This window comes from Trematomus bernacchii, unplaced genomic scaffold (assembly GCF_902827165.1).
Source record: "Trematomus bernacchii unplaced genomic scaffold, fTreBer1.1, whole genome shotgun sequence".
NCBI classification, from domain to species: Eukaryota; Metazoa; Chordata; class Actinopteri; order Perciformes; family Nototheniidae; genus Trematomus; species Trematomus bernacchii.
In genome coordinates, this window is record NW_022987851.1 from 10,380,168 (window position 1) to 10,404,874 (window position 24,707).

Genomic DNA, 24,707 nt, shown 5'->3' on the forward strand with positions numbered 1-24,707 from the left:
TAAAGAGCAAAAAACACCAAAAATCAAAAATATATAATAATGAATAAAACACAAATAATAAAGACAAAATAAATTAAAAAATAAAGAATTACTAGAGGGGGGACATATAGACTTATGGGGGTAGGACTTTCAATGAATTACGTTTGTATGTTATATAAAGTAAATAAAAAGAATAAGCAGCCTGAAAGCTTTACTGTAGTTGGCTACAGTATTTGAGTAAATGTACTTACCCAAATATAAACAAGGTTAAATATAAAGGATGCCACACCCTGCACAACTGATGTAAAGTCCTCAGAGTGCCACACAGTATGCTACATAAAATGCTACAAACAGGAGCTGCAACATCAGCCAGTTCTGGTAATGTATGTCATACATACAAGAGGAAGATCTCTTTGTAACAACTAATTCATTTCAGTCTAGTTACAATACCCTGGCAGTAATGCAAGCACAGCGTGATGAAGAGTAAGTGGTGCTCAATTAAATGGTAGCCAGTGACAGCCAATAAGTGGACTACTTGGTTACATGTATGAATAATAATAATAATAATAATAATAATAATAATAATAATAATAATGGGTTCCATTTATAAAGCACTTCATATTTGATTTCAAATCCCGAAGTGCTACAAGCAGTGAGCAACACTGTGATCCATATTACCACCAACCATGAAGATAATGGTGTGCTTTCAATATAACCCAGTGGGAATCTAAGTTTCATTTTATGTTATGTATGCCTCTTCAACCTAATTTTAGATGAATACCTGTCAGCTATATGCTACAGTCTCGCTGGATATAAAGTGTTTATAATAGGCAGAGTTTTCTTTGAAAGTGCTGCTCACGCTTCAAGATGTTTGATGCTTACTGTAGCTCCTTCAAGTTCTGACACCAGTCACTGTGGAGAATTTCTGACACAAATCATGGACGACTGATAATCGAGGAAAGAAATGTCTCTTTATTTTGCTTTTTTGTTATTTCCTCTCAAAATCATTGGTTTAAACTTCATTAAAGAAGGTATTTTAGTCTTTGTTGAGTTACACAGATCAAACCAGATTTGAAGCAGTCAAAGTAGTTTAGTGTACTGTTTTATTGCAGTTATTGTACATTAATGTACCTGAATTAGTTGAACATTTTGTATTTGTAGCTCAATTCTGATCGAACCAGGATTTCAAATAAAGCATTCTATTTTTTAGAATGTTCTCATTATTATTACACCTAAATAAGTTAACCAAAAAGTTGTATTTGTATTAAGTTTCAACTTTACCAAACAGTTTCTGTTATTAGGATAACACATGTAGGAGGTGATGCATCATTGGCAGAGGTATGAATGCTTAATCATTTTCAGATCATTTCAGAGCAAAATTGTTTGTTTCTCTATGGCAGCTATTTAATGCACAGATATGCAAAATAGCGGGTTTATAATAGCAAAAACAACTTTCACCTATACAGTGTTATCTCCCCAACAATAACCCTCATGGACTTCTTTCCTAAATTCTATTTGACAAAACAAAAAAGATGGGATTCTTGGGGAAAAAATCTTATCAGTCTGTGGGGCTTCATGCATATCTGAAGGTCACTGAAATAAAAAAGATGGGTAAATCTTGTCTCGTGGCGGGCACAATAATGATTTACAATCAGAACAAACAATCTGCTCTATTTTACCAACTCATTTGAATTTCAAATTGGCCGACTGCATGCTGTCCCTGTGGCAAACACACTTTCTTCTCCTTCCTTCCCTCCCAGTGGTGGAATGACTTTCCAGCCACGCTTTGAACAGCAAAGTCACTCCTCATAGATCATCCGTGCAAGCATAGAATATTGTTTCATGATACACTTTGTTTCCCCCAACTTCCTCAGTCACATCTTGGTCTCCAAAATCTTCATCATCTGCCTTCCCTGTACCCGAGTTTGTCCTTGTCTTTTTTTAATATTGAAGGAAAAACATTCAAAGAACTGAGCGCACAAAGAAACAATGGGAACTATATGAAGGATTTTCCTGGAAAGGCTTTTTGAAAAGCTTCTGAATTTGCCAAACTGATATCAGCACTCTGTCATCATCACCTTCTGCCAAATATTCATGCCACTTTTTCTTTGGAAACAATACTTACACTAAGTCTCTTTTCTCTAGTTTTGGATAGAGCCCCTAAGCTATTTAATCCCCATATCAAATACTTGGATATGCATATATCTTTGATTTACTTGCCAGGTGGGACATATTAGTTTGTCAGCAGAGCAAAAAAGCATAGCATAAACATCTGAGGATGATAAGAGGCAGAACAACTAGTGATTCCAATAATCCTGAAAGGAAGATTCATTGTTAATTTAGGCAACAATAAGCTAAATAAGTTCTCATTGATACAGTATGATGTTAACATAACATTTTCTCTATCCTCTAAAAGTGAGTGTAGGCCCATAATTGTTTTTAATTGTTTTCCAAATAATGAATGCATCATGTTGAGCTACTTAAGCACCAATAAAGAACATTGTGTTTCATTTTACAGTAAGTAATGTCATTAATTTGTTAATTAATTTGTAGTGTAAGTTTATAGCTAAATGTGTCTTATACTGTAGGAAAGGCTGCATGATGTGGTTTGAACTTATTTGTGTCCTTTCATCTATTGAATAAAACAAGTGACCCTACTGTAATATTAGTAATATTCATGTATCTAAACACTCCTGCTTCTGCTGTTGGATGCAGTGTAAATCTAATGCTGCATTACTCTGGTGGTCTACTACACACATGTCCATGTCTCTGTCATATTGCTCTTTAGCTCATTAAATCATGTGTTGATGGTGCTCTTACAGAATTTAAAGCACTGTCATTTTGTTCTGGGCTCATATGCAAACTGCCACTTACAAACCTATTTAACATTCTTGCTGGTGACGCCAAAACATTTCTAACAGTTTAATGACTGAGTGCTTTACAGCAAGTATTTAACACTATCAGCACATGTTCTAGAACATATTTTGTTTCTGTTGCCTGCTGCCCAAGTTGCTAACATAACACTTTAACACTTTAATGTTAAATGCCTTTAATGTTTCAGCACATTTTATTTGAAAAAAAGTGTTTTTTTGGTCTTCCCTTCACCATTGCTGTTAAACGTCTGGTCACTGCATGCAATACACGTTCATGAATAATCTGAAATGAGCTGTAATTGTAGGCTCATGTTTTCATTTTATAAATACCATTTTCTGTTTGTGTTTTTCCCCATACTTCCTCTGACTGTGTAAATCTATCATTAACCTCTGACATGTTTCGGCATGCGTGGTATGTTGTTGTTGTTATGCAAGCTTGTGATTTGGTTGAATCAAACAAAACACAGATTATCATTTATCTTTGTCGATCCACATGCTCTCATTTTAGCTGCAGGGAAATACAGTAAACACAAAAAGGGAAAGGAGTGAGAAGCAGAAAAATATCTCTCCTCCTTGTGAAAGGAGAGCAGTGAGGAAAGAAGGGAGGAGGAATGAGAGAGAGGGGGGAGGGTAAACACACCCAGACAGAGCCATGTCTGACATCCACGCTGACTGAAAGAAGGAAGGACTGATACAAAGCCAGTGCGTCCGAGCAGAAGAGAAAAAGGGGAAGGAGGGAGGGAGGAGAATGCAAAAAAGACCGGCAGAGAAAAAAGGCTAAAAAGATGCACAAGAGCTGCATCAGTTCTCGTCTGCAAGGAACAAAAAACATTGTGTTCGTGAATGGGAGCTGGTGAGCTCAGGCACAGGGCGAGTGCAATGAGAAACCAGGCAGACTTCAGACTCTGCTGTTGCTGAGCACCCTCTCTCCCTCTGTCTCTCTTACTGCCAGCTAGGACTGAGCCTAGGTATGATAGACAGGCTTCTGGGTATGATTTGGAGCTTTGTTTTTGGGGGATATGCTGATGGCTGGCTTTAAACGTGCTGTTATTTCTGATTGAACACAGTGTGCGACGTGGAGACGCCTCTGGTCGCCTGCTTCCAGGGCTGCTCCCCTCCCTGCTGTCTGAGCCTGTTTGGGCTATGGTCCTGACTGAGAAGCAGAGCATCACCCAGATGTGGGGCTGCAACTGTATGGGAGGTTAAGCCAGTAAACACCAGCATGGGAGCCAAACAGATGAAATGGTAAGAGCAGTTTTTTATTATAGCATTATGGCAACCCAGGGTGCTGTTTTTGTCTAGCGAGTGCATCCGTAGCAGAGATATAAATACAGCAGGCCTATATTCAAGAGGATATACATCATGGTAATACTCTTATCAGCATGCTGGATCAGGCTTAATGCTAGTAATGCATTTCACCATTGCAATATGACTTTGCTAGCTTAACTGTGCAGGTTATTGTTCACTGTGTTTACGGTGCAGTAGGTGTGTCCCTGTCTCTCAGAGCTGGGCTGCTATTGCCTAGCAACCACTATGTGACTACCATTACCGGCTCTTCCATCTCATGATCAGGATGGAGGTCATACATTTTAAATTGTATAAAAATAACAATTACAATACAGTCTCACTTATGAAGATATGTCTTAAAGCCAGCATCCTTGCCTAGATTTGGTACAATTACAAGACGAGATGCAGTTCAGTATTTAACTCTAGGACATCCCAATATAGGGATCTGGCCTCTGTAAACAGTTCACAAGACAACATTGACAAGACTTGAGAGGATCATTTAGGAAATAAACAAATATTTAATAATTTTAATGTAAAAAAAGACAGTATGTTTTCCCAGTTACAGTACAATGTGGAAAGAGTGCAAATTTAAAGTCTAAGACAATTTTAAAATATGTTGGGATTCAAAATATATACAATGCCAAAATCAGGTTTACAGTTTAGATAATTAAAATATAAACAGGTTAACAAAACGGATCAGTCTAGGGGGGGTTCCATTCAGATAACAGTATTAGATCTAAAGTGAAGTAGTGTAACAGTACATGGTTAAAACAGATGTTCATGATTATGCTCTTGATATTGTACTTAATGTCCCATTATGTCCCCTGAGTCAGTTGCAATTAATTGAGTTGTAATGATAATAAAAATTAGTAGTCGACTTGAGACGTTAATCCAGAGAGAAAAGGAGAGAGGGGGGATAATACCTGAAATATACCTTTTGGATGCTCCAAAAGTTATTGAAAATGAACCACTCCAAATGTTTGGAAGGTGAGTCTGTCTTTGATGAAACTGATAATGATTAATAGCATCTAGAATATAACCAGAGGCCCGAAGAGAACATTTATTTGGATTTATGGAGGAAATATAGTTGGAAGGTAAATATAGGGGAGTTACAAGTAACATACAAACCTCTGAAATGGTATGAAGCAGATGTAATAAGTCAAATAAAGTACTGCAAACGTGCACTTCAATACAGTGGTGTAGCAAATGTACTTAGTAACTTTCCACCACTGCTGATCAGATAATCTGTTGCACTGAAGCTCATCTCCTGCAAATCCCAGTGCGTAATCCTTGGTTTGCCCATATGTTCCAAATCTGTATTTGTGTTTTATTTCGGTGTAGCAGACAACAGCGAGCGACTAAAGGACACTTTTTAGTTTATTGAACTGCTGCCTGCTGAGACAATGATAGAGGGTATCTTGATAATGTCATCGTCTGCAATGACGCAATTAGTTGAAGGCAACTGCTTTGATCCCCTTTCCAGAAACACTTAGGGATAATCACAGCAGCATCTGATAAGAAGCTCAGTTCATTTTTTTTTATGTGACTGGATGCAATTACTCTTTTTGAAGAGTGGGAAGGACTGAACAATCAGACGTTTCTCATTGTGGTCTACAATCCATTTAGTTCAAGACTGAAATGTCTCATCAACCTTTGGATGAACTTCCATCAAATGTAAGAAAGATATCCAGAGAGACAGATATGTGAGATGAAGAATCATAATAACCTTTGTCAGCCATTGACTTTCCCTCGAGTGCCACCATGAGGTTGACATTTTTTTTTCATTTGTGACATTTCTTATCCACTGCTGGTTTGGCGTGTCAATTCAAAATGATTTCTAACGCCATCATCAGGTCTTTTTATTTATTGGTCTAATACTATTGATTTTTGACCAAATACCTTCAAACAATTCCAACAGCTCTACTTTGTGTTATGTGCTAATAAGCACATGTTGGCATGCTAGCAGTCCAAACTTGCATTGTCATCGTAAGCATTTAGTGTGCTGAGATTAGCTCACAGTACAGCCTAACAAAGCCGCTTAATCTTGTTCTGAGTTTGTTTGGTGGCTCAGAGGCAGAATTTAGGTGCACAATATAATAAACATTCACAGCAACATGTGCACAATTATTCTATAAAGAGGCAGCGTGAATGCTATAAAGTGACAGATAATACACGTGTTACGGGTTTACTGTCTGTTGTGGTATTAGCTTGTGCTGAGTAATACTATTGGATAAGCAGAAAATCTCATCAGCTACAATCTAAATCTCTACATATGTATAATGGGAAGAATATGTTCTTCCTAACTGAGCAAATGCAATCCCTCAGGACATTCTTTGGTGTTTAAACACAGTTTTATCCCACAGTTAAGTCCACAGTTATTTTTTCCCACTCAGATTTTCTTGGCCTCAGTGACAGGGTGATGAATTGTGATGGTTCTTTATGCCTTCTCTCAAGCATAGAGTTAAGATCTATTTCTGCAGACGCAGGCTTGCTTTCCCATGAAGACACAGTGGAAAACGAAGGAATCCCATGTTAAAGGAGCATGCATAATGCCATAGGTCACAGGTCACAGTAGCTGTATCCTATTTCTGAAAACACAGCGCATTGAAGATGACAGCCTGCCTGTACCTCAGGCTGCTGAAGATGCTCTCAGAAAACACAAATGCATAAAAGCTGCAAGAAAACCAGCTGCTCAGAGACCATACAGAATATGGTTTTGAAAAGATGGCCAAAGGGTTTTAGCAAACTATGTAAAGAATTTCCTGTGGGAAACATTATAGAGTTGAACCACTCTGTCCCCGCTGGGTATTTTTTCTGAACAGGTTTCTGTCATTATTTGCACATATTCTGTGATACACTGTATTCTTATGGGCATTGCATGTTTAAAATGTGATTAACTCACATTTGTATGCTCTTTGGGGAGTTATTAAAGGGTATATCTCCATTTTATGTTTCTGGGTTTATTTATTGCCATTCATTTGGCAGAGATGCAAACACACACACACACACACACACACATACACACACACACACACACACACACACACACACACACACACACACACACACACACACACACACACACACACACACACACACACACACTCATTCCTTCCCGTGCCCACCATCTGTTTCAGCCTGAGCTCAGCCAGCCCTGCTCACTCCCCCAAAGAGGAGTATGTTATCACCCAGTGTGCTGACACCCCTAAAGAAGAAGCACTCCATGATCAGTCTGAGGACCAAGGCGAACCTTGGGATGACAAATCTGAGCTGACAGAGAAGAAATATGTCACAGGTCGGTTGGCTGCATATCAACTCTTTCAGAGCAAGATGCGTTGCAATGAATCCCAACAAAGAAAAAGAATAGCTCCATAGCCTCATCTCCCCTCTAACTCTCTTCCCTTCCAGAGGATGTGTCGCTGTGCGGACTGTGTCCCTCCCTCGGGCACAATGTGCAGGAGGAAGAGAAATCCTGGGAGGAGCAGCTGGACGCCCACCAGGAGCAGCTGGAGAAGGAGATGCAGGAGGCCAGGAGGATGGTGTTCCGCCTACAGGTAAGTCCCGGTGATGACACACTTAAAAAGCAAACCACTGCTCCTTTGATATGAACACATTGACAGAAGGCACACAGACTACAGATGCACCATAAGAAGGTAACAGCTCAAATATAGCACACAGAGATTCTAGCCACGTACAGACTTCTGATCCTCTGCCCACATGTTCAAAATAGATCAAATACATTTGAGAAAAATGGATACAATAATAAAAATTGTAATACACCTCAGCTCTATTGAAACGTATGAGATAGGACTCGTAACATCTGTGTTAAAGTTTCTACTTGGGGTTCATGAAGGCATTCGTTGATCACAAGATTGACCCTCCAGACCTCTATTTGTCCATTGTTATTGACACTATTTATAATCTCTCAACTGCTGGTCAGGCTGACAATATAATCTCTATTCTTCCACTGTAAAATCAATACAAAGCTGGTCCAGTATTAGCACATGCGTGCAAAGTAATCTCTGCGATAGTGATGATTGATCCAGTGGCTACATGCCTCTAATGCAGTGAAAACAATACATGGGAATCTCCAGGGATGGCAAATATTGGATTTACAGTAGTTAATTAATAATATTGGATAACATGCTTTTATTTTGAAAGTACTTCATATTACTTGCATTTTACAGGTTGAAATATGGTCATTTAATCTAACTTATTTCTTTCTTTCACAGGGACAGTGCACAGCATTTAGCAAAAAATGTTATGTGCAACAATTTGAACATTATATTAAATGATATGTTTTTTTTATTATTTCTTTATTAATAGATAATCATATATATATATATATATATAGTGTATTTTCAACATACAGTATATATTTGAACATTAAATAATAGGTGGTATGCACTCCATATTTTTATAAAACTGTGCAGTTCTCATAGACAAATAGACTTCATAAAGAAAACCGAACCAGTCAAATAAAAAAAACCTATATTGATGGACAATACATTTCCATTATAATGCAAAGTCTTTCTTTTCTTACTGGGATCCACATTTGAAAAAGTGGATCACATATTTTACATTCTAAACCCTTTTTAACTAGACCTCTAAATCAACTAAGAATTTCCAAGTATTTCAAATGAATGAAGTGAAACAAACATTGTAGCTCTTAGAAATAGACCCTCAGGCATCCTGGATACACCACATTATACTTTGATTATGTTTGTGTCTGCACCTGTGTACTTTATACTGTACAGTACAGTATATGTGGGTTAGTTGCAGTGTGTGTTTACCCTTTCAGGCTTTTCATTATCCTTTAAATTTGATACGGTTTAGTCCAGTTTAATTCTCCGGCTTTATTAGTGGGAATAGTAAACTTGTTGTGCAGCCAAGTATTAAAAGTCTAAACTGCTGTGAATACAAATACAGAAATAAATGATGCGTCCCTGCCATGTTTAGTTACATTTGACTGCTTACAAGCTTTTACTTTATACTTTTATATTGTCTGTTTTGCCCTCAGTCGTTGCTGCTCCATGGCTCCCTCCCAGAAGAGGACCAGGATGGATCTGTGAGCATGGGAGACAGCCGGGGTAGCGCTGAACAGCAGCTGGTACAGTGCCCTCTCTCTGCTAACTCGAGAAACCAACACTTGCTCGCCTCTCTCTCTGTGTGAAGTGTCAGTGTCAGCCCTTCTGTTGTGATGATGTTTGCAACCATCACTCCTCTCCAGAGTGGAGACTGTAGAGCACAATTGAATCTCTCTGATCTGCTAGCCCTCTGTCGTGCAGGCCCACTGCCTCCTCATAGGTTTTGACATTTTTCCTTTCTCTAATTACGCTCTCATACCCTCTCCCTTTGAAGGTTCTAATCCGCAGTCGCCTGGACCAAAGTGTGGAGGAAGGCCTTGATCTCAAGGTACAGTGAGTAAATGCAATTAGGTTTAATATAGATGAGCTGCCATACAAGAAAAGAATGCCTTTCTCTAATGCCATTGTTCATTTGTGTGGCTCTCAGAGGGAACTCTTGAGAAACAAACAGGAGGCACGCCACCTTCAGGCCATCAAGGTAAACCTCTTACATTATTTTCACCTCTGTGTGCAAGTTAAATCTCATAAAAAAATATAATTAAATATATTCCACTGTTGTGCTATCCTACACTGAGGATTTTGCAGTTTCTATTACAATTTTTTTTTATATAGTCTTCACTTTTTATAAGACGATAAAGTTTAGAGAAGGGTATGCTGTAGATGAGGCAGGTGGATGCTGTGTATCTGTATTCAGGTCTCTTATGGACGTTTCTTTGATCTCCCTCTCTCATTAGGATGCTCTGCAGCAGCGCCTGGCAGTGCAGGAGGACGCTGTGCTGCAGCTAAAGCAGGAGCTGCTGAGGTGCAACATGGCCAAAGATCAGCTGGAAGGGGAAAATGTGAGACAAGTGATGATTTCCGTTTGACACGATAAAATGTTTGACTTGCTTAACCTGTGGAGGCAGGTTTATGTGAGAGCAACATAACACTCTATATCAAGCCAATTTATTTTTGTTTGCAGGCGGAGCTCAAACACAAGTTGAGTGACCGGAACAAATTGCTTGGTGAATATGAGGTATCATCTTTTATTATTCACACTTCAATGCATTCTTTGGATGGATACATTCATATGCAGACTTATGTCATCCATCTTTCTTTTCACATAGCAGCAGCTCGGTAGGAAAGACAGAGTACTGCAGCAGCAGCAGCAGAAGCTTGATGATGCCCAACATAAAGCACACGAAGTCAGCCATGGACGGGTAGGGATCCAGATCTGATTTTTAACAATATAATATATCAATTCAAATATTAATTTCAATCTGGTTAAGTACAAAAGTTAAAAAAATAAATCAAAAAGCTTAACTATGTGGATTTTATGGATATTATTTATCATAATAAAAAATGTAATGCTCAATCATTTCTCCAATCCAACCCTCTGGCACTTAGCCCCGAGCCTGTGGGTTTTTACTGAATATATAAATCTTTTCAAAGAGGTGAGAAATATGTTTTTAAAATGTCCTATTTGCAGAATGTTGGTGAGTATTTAAAGTGATGAAGAAACATGTCACTCACTGCAACAGAAGCTTATTGATGTGTTTAAATAGCATTGTGTACAACAATAGGGGATTCAAAGGTAAAGCACAGGGGAATAAGGTTTATCAGGCTTTGGCTACGCTGGTAAGATACTGATCTTATCATGGCATTTGTTGAACCTTATTATGAAAAATTACCAGCTTCATCCTTGAAAATCCGCCAGCCTTAATTACATATTTACATGTATTGTTGTTTATTTTTGCAGTCATTCAGGAGTGAAAGCGATGGTTACAGTAACTCCGTGGTTTCTACATCTCCTGCAGTATTCCAACACACTTCCCCAGTACGTATGCTTTTTTATAGCGGTCTTTATTTTAATACTATCAATTGCTGTTTATTTCTGTCCATGGTGGTTATTGTATCAAAGCTCATTTCGAGTAGAAAAAGAAAAAATATAAGAAAAATGAAGTCAGAACGTTGTCTTGGTCTAAATGATAAGATATTCCTATCAAAAATAATTAGGTACAAGGTTAACATGATAACGTAATAAGTCAATATTTTGACACACAGGGTCACAACTATAATATACTAAAACAAAATTGAAAAGCTAAAGGTCATACATTTCACAGTCTCTGAACTTTTAATTATTAAAATATGAGACTTGTTATGCATTTTGATGTTTTTCTCAGTGGTAAATGTCTTCCAGACTTGTTGCCTTAATATGAAAATCAAAACCTTGCAGAAAGTGTTTAACCATAAAGAAGCTGTTTGTCACAGGGGGAGGAGCTGCAGCTGGTCAGAGAGGCCCTGCGTAGTCTGAGGGACGGTTTCTCTGGCCATGATCCCCAACACCACACGCTGGACACGTTGGAGCAGGGGGTGGGCAGCCTCATGGACCGGGTACACACTCTGGACAGCCAGCGCAGACAGGACCGAGGGGTACTTACTCACAGACACCATGTCGGAGAAAATCTTAACGCATCTGTCACCTAATGAGTGAGTCAATAACAAATCATGTTTACCATGGCTCTTCTTCCAGGAGGAATTTAAGTCCCCGGGACGCAGAGCCACCTCGACAGAGCGGGATTCCTGGCCGCAGAGCTCAAGTGAGACAAACAGAATCCTTGTTGTTTGTTTGGGATTTGTCATCCTCTGCAACATCTCAACTCTGTTGTAATCAAATTGTGCCATGCAATTACACTGCTATGTATGGAGTGGGCATGATTGGCTGTGAGGCGAGAGCCATTTCAGACTCTGGTTGTGAAAAATAGCATTTGTTGTGTTTGTGATTATTTCCAGAAATGGCACACTCACACAGCAGCCCGGGACTGGACACCGCCATCTCCACTAAAGTGCTCTACTTCACTGATCGCTCGCTCACTCCATTTTTGATTAACATCCCAAAAAGGTGACAAAAAACAAACAATTTATAACAGGTTTATGTAACGTTGTTGTTTTTTTCCCCTCACTGTAGCATGCATGCATTTTAAGCAAATTGCTGTGTTCACCGAGGACACATGGCTTAATCCAGGCATGACTTGATCTACATATAGATGCTTCAGAATCTTTGCTGTAAAATGTAAATGATTGTCAAGCGTAATGTCCATGTGGGTGTATATGTGCATAGATCATGACTGACAGTGCGCTTTCACAGGCTGGGTGAAGTGACACTGCGAGACTTCAAGGCCGCGGTGGACAGACAAGGCAGTTTCAGATATCACTTCAAGGCCCTCGACCCGGAGTTTGGCACCGTGAAAGAGGAGGTAGGCGTGGGAGGAAAATTATAGCCTCTGCTTCTTTTCACATCAACGTCAGCAGGCAAATATAAAATGGCAGTTATAGAGTAAGATATGCTAATAATAGCCGTGGCTGTGCTATACTTCAAATAACACTGCAGGGGGACTGAGTAGTCATTCTCACTTTCAATCCAGACCTTTGCTCGTTGTAGATGTGAGTGGTTCTTAGATATGTAAATGCTGGATGTTGGCGCTTCAGGTATTCCAGGACGGAGCAGTCGTGCCGGGCTGGGAAGGGAAGATTGTAGCGTGGGTGGAGGAGGACCACGGAGAGAAAAGGTAGAGCCAAAAGCCACAGAACACCACTACAAACCTCAGTTGTTGCCACTGGACCAGGATCTCACTGAGAGCACTTGTGATGCCATAATAGAGAATACTAATAATACAATTAACTTGGACCAATAGGTTTAACACCAGTACGATACCATGTTTTAAATGTGAATGTTTCATATAAATAATCTGTTCTTTGACATTTAGTACCACTTTTTTTTATTTTGAAGGTATGAATATTATACATTTTTGCAGTTTCTAAATGAATTTGTAAGACTAAAAATGTATGGTCAGGTCAAAGATTGCTTTTTTTGAATTTACAAATAACACATCAGGACCGGTGCTCTTAAAAGCTGTAAACGTGCATAATATGCAAACCTTAAAATAAAAATGTTTACTGACATTTTCCACACGTTCCAGATTGCCAAATAGTGATGTTGATGTTCTGCATCAATTTTGATGTTTTAATAAACATGAATTATTGCAGCATGGATAATTTTGTTGTCAATTATTGAACGTGCCTAGAGTAATTATATTGTACTCCAGCTCAAAGCCATTATACACCTACACTTATACACCCACACATTAAAAACAAAAGCAATAGATTGTAATTAAAGTCAATTAATTTGTGGGGGTTCAAAATTATGCTTGCTGCTGTGTATCAACCCACACAGCACGGGACAAAGTGACACATTTGTTTCAGTAAAACATTGGGTCTCATTCAGCAATTATTGTTTTCATCTCACTCTTTTATAAAAGCGTGTGGCAGATTTGATGTGTTATTAGCATAACCTTTCAGCAGGACTGAAATGGAAGTACTGTGAACAATATATCTATTTCTTTCTGCACTGATGTAACAGGAAAATGATCTAGCATCTAAGAGTAAGCCATTCTGAAGCTGAAATCCTCCATGGGTTTAAATTGGATCAGTGGACCAATAGAGTTATTTAAATACACACATTGAATAATGCAAATACTATCATGCTGTAACACATCTTAATCTGATAATATGATATTCATGTGTTTTAAATATATTTCTAAAATGTAAAATTGAACTATAGATACTTTTTTTTTTTGTATCTGTGAAAGCCAGATTCTTTTATCTATCTCAGTAAAAAGTATTTTTGATTCCTCCTAAAAATATTAAGAGAAGTACAAAATAAGGACAAATTGGCGAATCCCAGAAATTCACGGGTAGAACGAAACAAAAACAAATCATGAATACAAATATGAGAGGGGTTTTATTTGTATATCGTATCCTGCACAAAGCCAGATGGATTTGGAACAGATCAGTTTACAGGGGAGCTGTCTATTGTTTTGAGGCTTTTCAGGCTTTTCAGATTGCATAGCATGAATTCAGTTTGTTTTGGTTATTTGGTTTGAGGTCATCTCAGTGTCAGAATGCATAGCTTCACAGTTTCTTCTGCCCATTTCCAGCACTACTCACCTCTTTTCTTCATTATTAGTTTCACTATTTAGTCAAATTGTCATAAAAAAACATCCACTCTCAAAGTTAGCGTTCGATTCTTCTTATTGAAAATGGCCGATGCAGTGTCTTCAATAACAGGTTTGGGGAGTTCTAGAAGCAAATAGTAGACATCCTCCACCTCCAGTAAGACGTCGTCCTGTAGATAAATAAAATCACCGCTCAGTTTTACTCACAGAACGATAACAGCTATGTATTTTTACATTATATTAATGACATCCCACTACGCACTGACACGCATTGGATTTTAAAGTTGTTCATAACTGTTCAAAGGAGTGTGTAACCGGTTACCTTGGAGATTCTCAGCTGACACTCGGACATGGAGCAAACCTTTGGCAGATCCAATAAGATCTCCATGCTGCGAGCAACCCCTTCCCTATCTGTCTTCACCTCGAGTTGGTACTCAGGCTTCTGAGGCTGCACAAATGTGGTGGAGATGACCTGGATCAAATCCATATTTATTTGCTCTGCAGGTCTGAAGTCAATTTGGGCTCCAGGGTCCTGGTGTTGTTTCTCTGAGCGTAGAGCGGTTATTTGCTGCAGGAGGGCAGCTGGGGTCTGACTGGCTGTGAAAAAGAACACGATAGATTATTAGGAACTTTGGTAGAAGGTGAAAGATAATACACCTGCAGCGGCAAAGAAAAATAGATCCACCATAAAGGGCTTGTAGCGGCTTATTGGGTATAAAACGTTCTGCCCTACCTGTGTCTGTTTTACTGGAGGTGTAAGGCCACTGCCGAAACCCAAGGCGGCGGTGCAAGTCTTCTGGGTTACTCTTTGGGCTACAGCTGACGACAGTGTACTCCTGAGATAACCTCATCCCATGATGCTGCTGGGCAAAGCTCAGGGTCAGCATGTAGACTTCTGTTTTGTCTTTCTTACTTTCCTGTAGCACTGCAGGGTTAAATGCCACATCCAACACAGTGCAGATACCTGGAAAAAGAAAAACTACAATGTATTGTTTTTTTCTTCTAACGAATTCGATTCGGTAGATTGTGATGCTGCACAACTTTGACTTTTACTCTGACCTTCATTCTCGTCTGTTTCCAGTTTTCCTGCACACACAGGTAAAGGCCTGCTGGGATCCTGAGGTGCAGGCACACGTTTCCAGCTGCATATGTTGATGTACAGTGACCCTTTCTTTGGCTCCTGTTGAGAACACAGATGTAACACCTGTCAATACACACCCTATCTCTAAACTAAAACACACACAGGGGTGGCAGCTTTTCTATTAAGGCAGGGCCGGCCCTTGGCATAGGCAGTATAGGCGAATGCTAAGGGCGCATCAACCCATCGGGGGCGCCAAACATTTAAAAAAAAGAAAGTTCGAAATAAAAATATATTTTTTGGGAAATTTCATAACAACACAATTTCCCGATTTTGGATCAACAAAGTACATCTTATTATCTTATACTAACAGAACTACGCCTATATTGTGTACAGCGCCCATAAACTATGGCACACCCCCCCCAAAATCAAGTTGAACTGCCCCAGCTCCAGTAAAAACCAGAGGTTTATGTGAAATTGTTCTTTTTTTTTAAATAATGGTTTTAGTGTGCAATTATAGTTTTTAATTTTGTATTTGTGTTAATTTAAAATAAATCAAACTCCCAAAAAACGTATACAGCTTCTGTGTGCTTTTGTTAACATTGGAATTTACTGTGTGTGGCCGCGGGGGGGAGAGCTGAGCTCTCTCCTGAAAGACTGAGAGGCTCTGATAACCTCAGCTCAGTGAGGTAAAGGCACACCTTTATATGATCATTATAGTTATACAAAAATAAGAGAATAAATAAAAAACAGGTATAAAATACTATATGACAGTACAAAAAAGTTGTTATTAATAAACAAGAATACAGTTTAAAAGGGGAGTGATTTGTAAAATATCCTTAAAGAAAAATAAAATCTGCTTACAGTTCTGTTTCATATTGATGTTGAGAGATGTATCCATATCTCTCAATGTTGCTCTCAAAGTGCACCAGATTGATGCTTTTAACTTCAATCCGGGGGCATGCTCCTAGAGGATGTTAGGTCCACCCCCCACTTAAATCATGTTCACATGGATAGGAAACTAAATACATTTGCACACAACTTGTGTCCATATCTTTCTGTTTTGGTGGTCATGCCACAACTGTGCACGTGCATACATGCGCGAGTCATAGTGAGTGTCTGCAGTTGGGGGGGGGGGGGGGGCAGCTAAAATCTTGCCTAGGGCAGCAAATTGGTCAGGGCCGGCCCTGTATTAAGGGATAGAAAGTAGAGTGGAAGCAATGTTTACGGGAAAAGTCCATTCCCGTTTTTTAAGCTAAAATATTGCAAATAATTAATGTTGTGACAGTAAACTGAATAGTTTTGGGTGTGATACTGTTGGTTGAACAGAACAATCCATTTGGAGATGCTTAAATGCTATGGGAGTTTGTGATGGGCCCCTTCACTATTTTGTTTATTTGAAGATTACTCAAGTTTAATCTTATCTAGTAATTGTGTGATTATATAGTTTAAGCTATTTTAGACAGACAGGTGCAGTAGATGATACACATTGACCTTATTGAGCATTGTCCCAGTGGACACACATTCACTTACTAAAAAAAGTGTAACTTAGTAAAAGCAATATTCTTTTCTGTCAATGCCAGGCATTACACCAAATTCTGTGACCATTATATTATGTGTCCTTTTCACATATAGGGTAGGCCTACTGCTAAAATGTTGATTGTAACAAGTTGCCAGCAATAGTAAGTCATAATCAAGGAGAAACAAAACGTATCGTTTTCCTTAATAAAAAGTTGAAAGGCACAGATGCTTTTTGGAAAGAAAGGAATACATTCATGTTTAAAGCGTCAGCTGTGGCTTTTTATTTGGGTCATTTAATTTGGTTCCACACCTGTAATATAGCTCACTTACCTGGTTGGCACGGGTCTATTATTAATGAGAAACACCTGTGTTTCCCTGCTGTGACGCACTGTTTGTCGTCACAGAGAATTTAATATAGCAGGATTGGTTGTTAAACTTATCTAGTGACCGTTCATTTTTAAGCTAATGCAAACGACGTAACTTACCAACATTTCAGTGCGAATACAGGAGTCTAGCTCAGGCGGTGCACTGAATCCAGCTCCTTCTTTCATCTGCTTCTCTATCAACTGGCGGTATGCTGCGGGGTCATTTTGAGAAAGATCATCCAGGATGGACCAGAACTGGTTGACTTGCTGTAAAACATCCCCTGTGCTGCCAGACATCTTGAGGTGACTTGGAGTCAGCAAACACTAATGTTGAGGCTAGCAAGCCACTAAAGGTAGCTAGTGAGTGTTAAATAGTTGAATTTAGAACAAACAGCTTGTTTACAGTATAATAAATTAGTTGTGCTATTGAATTAGGCTCCAAATGTGAAACAAAGATAAATAAAACACACTTTGGTTAGTTCAAGTCTGTGAAACAGCTAACGTGTCTTAGCTAATGTTGTTAGTTGCTATGGAAACTGGTTACTCAGAAGCCGCCTGGTGGTCAGAGGCAGAGTTGCAGCTCAGTAATCACAAAGGACACAGTTTAATAAGACACATAATTTATATTCAATACATACAAACATTTACGTAAATATGCATAATGTCTTTTGATTGTCTTAATGTGTACATAATACAACGGACATTTAAAGTAAAAATATCAACTCTGTTTTTCAAATGTCTCAAACATCAACAGCATCCTTTGCTTCTTCTTTCTGACCCTCCCTCAGCCCTCAGTAAGTCTGCAAAAACAAAGAGTCATTATAAGCAAGCGGTTTATTAACTGTACTTCTACAGTTTACTGTTATTTTCTAGATGCCGATACTACAATATCTCAATGCTGGCAGTGTATACAATTGATTATTGACTGATATGACTTGAGTGGAGTATACTAACAAATATCCTCATCTATTAAGCAAAAATAGCATTTTGAAAACTCCAATTCAAGTAAAAATCCAGCATTAAGTACAATTAGTAATAGAAGCGTCCTCAGCAATGCAGTATCAACATTAAAAGTACTTACGTGGCAGTAAAATGAACACAAAGGTGATTATTTATATATCTGATGTGGGCCTACTGCTACTACTGAGCTGCAACGATTAGTTGATTAACCAATTAGTTGATAAACAAAAGCAATATATTATTATTCAACAATTAGTTTCTTAATGTATTACCTTACCTAATAATAATGTTGAACATTTGCCAGTTCCAGCTTCCTAAATGAAATGATTCTCTTATTTTTCTTTTGTCTTATATGATAGTTAAATAGGCATCTTTGTTGGTAAAAAAAAAAAGAGAAGCATGTTGACAATGTCACCTTAGACACTAGGACACTTCTAGACTAATTCATTTGTTGGGGAAATAATTTGCAGATTATTCGCACATCTAAAAAGTCTGTTTACCTCAATCATGTCGTAGATCCAGCCCAAGAATTCAGCAACGTTGGTGTAAACCCCTGGATGGTTGGGCTCAGCACAGCCTGTCCCCCAGCTGACGACCCCTACCAGCCTCCATACATTTTCATCCTGGCAAACCAGAGGACCCCCACTGTCCCCCTGGAGAGGTAGACACAAACACTAAACTCACCCAGCTTTCATCATGCCAGGGTTTTACCGTAAACAAGTCACATAAAAGAGGATGAATCTTTAAAACGCCTCTGCAAGCCAGTGTTCAAAACATAACTCTGACCTGGCATGCATCCACTTTTCCCTCTGTGTATCCTGCACAAAGCATCCGTGGTGTGATCTCTCCATTGTACATGCAGGAGCTGTTGCAGTTCTTTGTGCTTATTATGGGAACAGGCGCCTCTTTCAGGGTGTCAGGTGAGTGAACTGAGCGAGAAGACACAGGTTTAATGCTGCTCTGTCAATACACCTGGCACACTCTGTCATCATGTGTGAATTAGACTTGCAGTAGATGTAAATTATTTTTAGAGCAGTAGTGCCTCACCACCGTCAGGCTGTGTGTATCCCCATCCAGAGATCCAGCACTGTGTTCCTCCTGGAAGATCATAGTCGTACTGAGGCAAGCAGATGGGCCTAATTGTATCTGGTGTCAGAATAATTTACATAATTATTCTGACAGGCTGGAACATGATAACTTGGTTTATGATTTTCTTTTATTCAGATATGTTTTGTAGTTGTAATGGCTTTTTATTCAACACTGTTTGAGAGACCTAGACTGGATTTATTTCCCCCTGTTGGGGTTTTGTCTTGTAATAGGCTCCCTCAAGTTTCCCTTTACTGCAAATATGTTTGGGTACACAAGCCATTGTTAAATAGGTCCCATAAGTCTTCCTCAACTTGAAATACTATTTTTCTCATGTTGTCGCTTCCCTTGGTTATGCAGAATGATGAATGTGCAGAGTTTGACACTCGAAGGCTGTTGTATCCACTCCATGGGGAAAGTCTCTCTGTGCTCACCTTAAATCTCAATTTAAAACTTGTACAGACAGGAAAGATTTCATAAAATGGAAGCCGATCGTTGTCCAATATGCAATTTACAGGAATGTGGTGTTAAAACTTCAGGCCTCCAGTACACTTAAACTGTAAATAGATTCTCAGTGAAGTAGTAGACATTTTGTCAAGTGGTTAAACTTTGGAAAGTACAAATATTTGCACATTCATTGATTCGGGATTTTTAAATGAGGAAGGAGTAGATCTAATAATTTCGAGATAATTGATACCCTTTTATGGTTCAACAGAGGCTTGTTTCCTGAAATTTGTCAGGATAAGAAAATCAACAGTAAACTGAGGTCGAAGCATTGACATTTTGTTGTGTGTTTGAAGCACCGCTATCTCTTTTGTGTTCAAAGGTTTCAAAGAGCCTCACAGACTGACCTGAGAAATTTAAAGGTGTCCGCAGTTTCATAAGTGCTATATCACTGTCGTGGCTCCTGTGGTTATAGTTCTTGTTGTAAATGATCTTCTCCACCGCATATCCTGTGTGCTGAGCCATTTTCGCAGAGCTGCGGGTGACAATACCAGCGTAGACCACCCAACTGGACACCTGAGGTAGCCTGTAGCTGACATTTGAGAAAAGAAACAAGGAAGAAGACACTGATAAGAACCGTCATGTGTCCAGTGAGGCGCAGCTGTTAATGACTGATTATTCTCCTTCTAGTCCGTAGCCCCGGCCCTTTAAGTGCTGTAAGGTCAGCTGTCTTACTTGTGCACACAATGGGCAGCTGTGACTACCCATTGACTGGTGATGATGGAGCCTCCGCAGGTGTGACGGTTGCTGTAGTAGAGGCTGACCTGCCAGGGCCACCTGCCCAGCGTGGCCTCGACCCCCCCGATTATCCTGGGCAGTTTCGCTCTTGTCCCACACTCTAAACAGAGATCCATTCATCAAGGAGTTGGATTGGTCAGAAAGCACAACAGCAAATGACAGCATTCACAAGCTTTATTGTTATAATGGAACTTCAGGGTGTTGGATTTAAAATCACACACAAAAAGTTAGGTTCATTTGCTCACCGAAACATTGCAAAGCGATAACCTTCCCTGTGATGCAGTTCCCCCTAAATGAAAATAAATTGTGTAACTAATGATGCATAATTATTATGCAGTAGCTTTCTGCTTCATTACCAGTATGATGTCCTCAGACAAATTGCCTTACCTGAATTCCCACATATTTTCCAGATTGCTCTTGTGCTCCGAGGTAATTTGTATAAAGCCATCAGTAAAGTTTGGCCCGATATCAGTTAGATTCACTCCTTTATGCTTGGTCAGTCTGGTAAGAGAACATATGCAAAAATGGTGGGAATGAGTGTTCAGATCATTTAGACTCATTGAGGCAAATTTGCAAATGAGGTATTGGAAAATCATAAATAAGCTGGGACTTCAACCTTGGCATAGCTGGCTTAGATTAAAACTATAAATTAATGAGTGGGAGCTGCAGTCCCAATCAGTGTTAAGGGTGTACGATTATGTCCAAAGTGAAAAACCTCAAATAGCCGAGCTGTCTGCAGACCAGCGTTCCCAGTGAAGAGTTCCACCTCTCGTAGCACACTGGCAGCCAGGTGGGCAGCTTCCCCAGCTGGATCTCCAGCAGGGAGTTCTCCGGGCTGATTCTGTAAAACACTGAACCTGATTGATTGAAAATCCCTCCAGAGACAAGCTCTCAGGCAACAGTAATGAACGAGCCTCTTTTATAAGTGGGGAATGATTAGGAAAAACACAAGTATCTATGCTAATACAGTCAAGGAGATTGTTATGAGTGATGTTTTCATGTCAGTCAATGGGCCTGTCTCAAGAGTGAACAACAAGATGACGTTATTGATTGATCATTTCACAGCTATTAAACAAAAAATCAAAGCATCAGCCAGCACACATTCTGCAGTATTTAATTCATGGATGAAAAGGGGAGGAAACACAGACCTTTCCTGGGGTCAGAGATAGAAATATCTTCTGTTACGTTGCAGAAAGACGTCTCCTTTGTGTCCCCAAGTCCCACTGGACTTTGGGAGTAGGAAGGCTTCAGCAGAAGTTTGACTAGATGAAGATGTAGGTAATCAGACTTTTAATAAGCCACTGACAGAGCAAAAATGAAGTGTATTGTTTCGACTAAATGTTAACAGATGTTCTGAATTAGAACCTCAGAACAGACAAACCCTGTGTGGTACAGCAGCACATTTTACCCTGAAGTAAATGATGTAATGAAATACTTTCACAAATAGGAGTTCTGTTCATTAGAAAAAACATTTGCTAGTTTTAAAAGCCTCTCAAATAAGAGAAGGTTGTAGCCTTCAACTACAATCTTTTAAGATCATTTTAGTTGCACCTTCATATACACATTTTCAGTCCTGTCAAATGCTGATAATAAACACCCTTAAAAATCTGCCAAGCTCTGAAGCTTGAGTAGCTGTTACAAGACATGTTGTACTTTTTTCCTGGTTACAGTTAAGCTAATTTACTGATTCTATCTCAGCACAATGACTCACCAAGAAACCAGACACCTACAGCCAAGCCTCCCAAGAGTCCGACAGCACACACTGCCGCCAGCAGCCTCACTAGCCTCTGAGCTGTAAAGAAACAATTAAGACCTTTCATAATGCCTGCTAAACCTGAGAGAAATAACTAAATGTCAACGGTTACATTCAGTATATAGAACATTAACAAACAGGACTAGATTATTGATAAGCTATATTCTCTATACTGCACAACACTTAAGAGTTGAAAAGCAAATCTATACTGTGACATTTCGATCCAAAAGCTTTATTTCTTATCAATGAAGTGTAAAGGATTGTATTCAGTGCAAAGTCTTTTGTTTTTGTACTGGTGATGCACGACTGCTGTTGTAGACTGTCGCCCATCGGGGGGTGCACCACTGGAGCTTACCGTGAGTCGTCGGGTGAATCCCTTTCAACCAGCCCTGCACTCCCTTGGGCTCCGTCACTCCTGCAGCTTTCTCTGAATGGAAGGGATGGCTGACAGCTGCCGGGTTCTCAATCACTGATAATGTGTCTCCATCAAAACTCTAAAATAAGTCAAGTTAGCCAGTCAGACCTGATAACAGCTTGTTTTGTTAAAGTTTTTTGCACCTTGAACCTTGAAATATGCTTACTTGCAAAATAAACTACCCGCTGAACATCTGCTCCTCAGACACAGTGCACTTGACTCTGTCAGATTTAATTAGGAGTTAAGTAAACTGCGCACTCCGGATGTATGGAGTCAGAGCTACAGGTGTGTTCACTATATCTCCTCAACATGCATGATAGAAATGAGCATGCTAAAGTCTTGGGGTGTCTGTTTTGGGTCTTGTACAACACATGCTACACAATACTTGTTATCAAAAAAAGTTGTTTCTCTCTGGAGTGAGAGTGTTTTGGTTGGGATTACTCCTCAACGAGCAGCTGTTTCTAAAAGCAACATATTGAGAATATTACAGTAATTATAAAAAAGCTCTTCATCGACGTGAGATGCAGACTTGGTATTATCATGTTACAGTACACAATCCTCCTAAATAAAAGCCACACCATCTGCTCTCTTGTATTAGCTCTAGGGTGTAGCTAAACATATCATTTTACATTTGGAATTAGCATCAGTTGCTTATAATGCAAAAGAACACTTGACACATTCCATGCAGGTGTGTCATTGTAGGATGAACATGAATCATTTAAAAATAAACCAGTGACAGGAACATGTGTGTTACAAGTTTGAAGTTAACGCTACATGTGTATCATCAGCTGTTACTGTACATTGTGATGGTGAAAGTAAAGAGGTGTCAGGATTGCATACATTAGACAGATGTCTAAATGTAGTGAATATTTAGTCTCCCTTTCTTACCATGTTTTCCCGTCGTACAGTCCTGAGGAAAAGGCAGCGGTGTCCGTGCTCATCTGCAGGCCTGAGCTGGAGGTAGAGAGCTGTGTCCCTCTCGCAGTGGATGCACCATTTAACAGAATGCAACTCTGGATTTTCCCTTCACAAAGAGACAATGAGGTCAGCAGTGGAGCAGAGAATGAGGCTGTTGTTCGTCCAGGGGGGGTCACGGGGCCTGTTGAAGCAGGCTGAACCAGGTCTTTGTAGGGGGGGAGCATCTCCAGAGATACCTCCAAGCTTAACTATTGATAGGACACCGGGTGTTGCTTGGTTACCCTTTTTACCCGTGCCAAAAGATTGGCCATTTGCACCTGAGACATTTTATTACCTGACAGTTTGTAGGTTCGGTGAAAAGGTCATTATTGCAGATTGTTGAAAGTCTCATATCATGTCAATCCCCGTCATTTGGAATCCAAAGCTATCATCTCTCAACACTCAGAAACAAAATGAATGTTTTCTGTCTGCTCGCTGACAGATGAGACTTTCTCCCTCTCCACTGCTCGCAGTCATACGCTTTCAATATTCCTTTTCTGTATTTAAAATGTCATCTTTGTTTTAAGTGCTATGAAAAAGGAAGCGTGAGTGGCAGCATAAAGGAATCATTAACTCTAAGAATAGTAAGAATAATTAATAACTGAGATGTGCTCTTTGAAAAAGGTGAGAGGCTTATTTGAGGGAGATCAAAGCCTGTCTTCACGTCGCCTCTCAGACGAATTATTGATTTATTCAAATGAAATGAAATTACTTATTTAATCCTTGTAGGTTAAATAATATGTAAGACAAAGGTTGTTTATGTATCTCCTATATGCATGGCGCGGGATGAGTCAGAGTCCAGGTGATGGGAAAAAATGCCAGGAAGAAAATTCCTCCTTGTCCAACTGTCAAGGCCAAATCTGAGAAATGGCTCAGATCTGTTCCACTCATGTAACAGGTGCCATGGAAATATTTGGAAATCAAACATGGAGAAATGACCAATGCAGTATTTGCATTAATTGAACGTGAAAGAGCAGCATCTGAAATGAGTAACACTGGGGTTTGTGAAGTTTATAATGTTTGATAATATTAGCAATGGACTCAATTGTTCTTCTGCAGAAGCAAAATGAAGAACACAGCTGCATCTCTTCCTGGGACTTGTTGTCTCCC

At 39.4% G+C, this 24,707-nt stretch overlaps 3 protein-coding genes across 4 annotated transcripts; 1 reads left to right on the forward strand and 2 right to left on the reverse strand.

The window, feature by feature from the left end:
* Positions 1-3,393: 3,393 nt before the first annotated feature.
* dixdc1a (DIX domain containing 1a) lies at positions 3,394-13,251 on the forward strand. Of its 2 annotated transcripts, none has more exons than XM_034112909.1 (16): positions 3,394-3,820; positions 3,920-4,097; positions 7,277-7,434; positions 7,548-7,693; positions 9,160-9,249; positions 9,501-9,554; positions 9,654-9,704; positions 9,961-10,065; positions 10,188-10,241; positions 10,336-10,425; positions 10,965-11,042; positions 11,477-11,638; positions 11,739-11,805; positions 11,999-12,107; positions 12,354-12,462; positions 12,695-13,251. In XM_034112909.1, the coding sequence occupies exons 2-16, from the start codon at positions 4,075-4,077 to the stop codon at positions 12,776-12,778; spliced, it is 1,380 nt and encodes a 459-aa protein (XP_033968800.1). In that variant the 5' UTR covers positions 3,394-3,820; positions 3,920-4,074; the 3' UTR covers positions 12,779-13,251. The 2 variants fall into 2 exon arrangements, with proteins under 2 accessions (XP_033968800.1, XP_033968799.1); XM_034112908.1 differs by having other exon boundaries at positions 3,395-3,820; positions 10,333-10,425.
* Positions 13,252-14,009: 758 nt separating this feature from the next.
* On the reverse strand, positions 14,010-17,481 carry pih1d2 (PIH1 domain containing 2). The gene is made up of 5 exons (XM_034113315.1): positions 17,305-17,481; positions 15,280-15,400; positions 14,954-15,184; positions 14,543-14,817; positions 14,010-14,390 (listed from the first exon to the last, which is right to left on the reverse strand). Exons 1-5 carry the CDS (start codon positions 17,479-17,481, stop codon positions 14,253-14,255), a joined length of 942 nt encoding a protein of 313 aa, XP_033969206.1. The 3' UTR covers positions 14,010-14,252.
* A 355-nt stretch (positions 17,482-17,836) lies between these two features.
* Positions 17,837-23,725, reverse strand: tmprss5 (transmembrane serine protease 5). Its single transcript, XM_034113272.1, has 13 exons — positions 23,529-23,725; positions 22,581-22,719; positions 22,184-22,264; positions 21,621-21,734; positions 21,188-21,323; positions 20,860-20,973; positions 20,718-20,761; positions 20,410-20,572; positions 20,082-20,266; positions 19,192-19,290; positions 18,931-19,073; positions 18,645-18,797; positions 17,837-17,984 (listed from the first exon to the last, which is right to left on the reverse strand). The coding sequence occupies exons 1-13, from the start codon at positions 23,529-23,531 to the stop codon at positions 17,976-17,978; spliced, it is 1,383 nt and encodes a 460-aa protein (XP_033969163.1). The 5' UTR covers positions 23,532-23,725; the 3' UTR covers positions 17,837-17,975.
* Positions 23,726-24,707: the final 982 nt, after the last annotated feature.

What these genes read in the sequence shown, in the direction of transcription:
- dixdc1a (XM_034112908.1), top strand. Translation starts at nt 4,075, where the DNA reads ATGGGAGCCAAACAGATGAAATG. An exon ending in ACGAAGTCAGCCATGGACGG is followed by an intron (nt 10,426 to 10,964) that starts GTAGGGATCCAG and finishes TTATTTTTGCAG; the next exon opens with TCATTCAGGAGTGAAAGCGA. An exon ending in TTCCTGGCCGCAGAGCTCAA is followed by an intron (nt 11,806 to 11,998) that starts GTGAGACAAACA and finishes GATTATTTCCAG; the next exon opens with AAATGGCACACTCACACAGC.
- pih1d2 (XM_034113315.1), bottom strand. Translation starts at nt 17,481, where the DNA reads ATGTCTGGCAGCACAGGGGATGTTTTACAGCAAGTCAACCAGTTCTGG. An exon ending in GGAAACAGACGAGAATGAAG is followed by an intron (nt 15,185 to 15,279) that starts GTCAGAGTAAAA and finishes TTCTTTTTCCAG; the next exon opens with GTATCTGCACTGTGTTGGAT. An exon ending in CTCCAGTAAAACAGACACAG is followed by an intron (nt 14,818 to 14,953) that starts GTAGGGCAGAAC and finishes TCTTTTTCACAG; the next exon opens with CCAGTCAGACCCCAGCTGCC.
- tmprss5 (XM_034113272.1), bottom strand. An exon ending in TATCGCTTTGCAATGTTTCG is followed by an intron (nt 20,573 to 20,717) that starts GTGAGCAAATGA and finishes ATCTCTGTTTAG; the next exon opens with AGTGTGGGACAAGAGCGAAA. An exon ending in GCTGCCCATTGTGTGCACAA is followed by an intron (nt 20,267 to 20,409) that starts GTAAGACAGCTG and finishes CTCAAATGTCAG; the next exon opens with CTACAGGCTACCTCAGGTGT.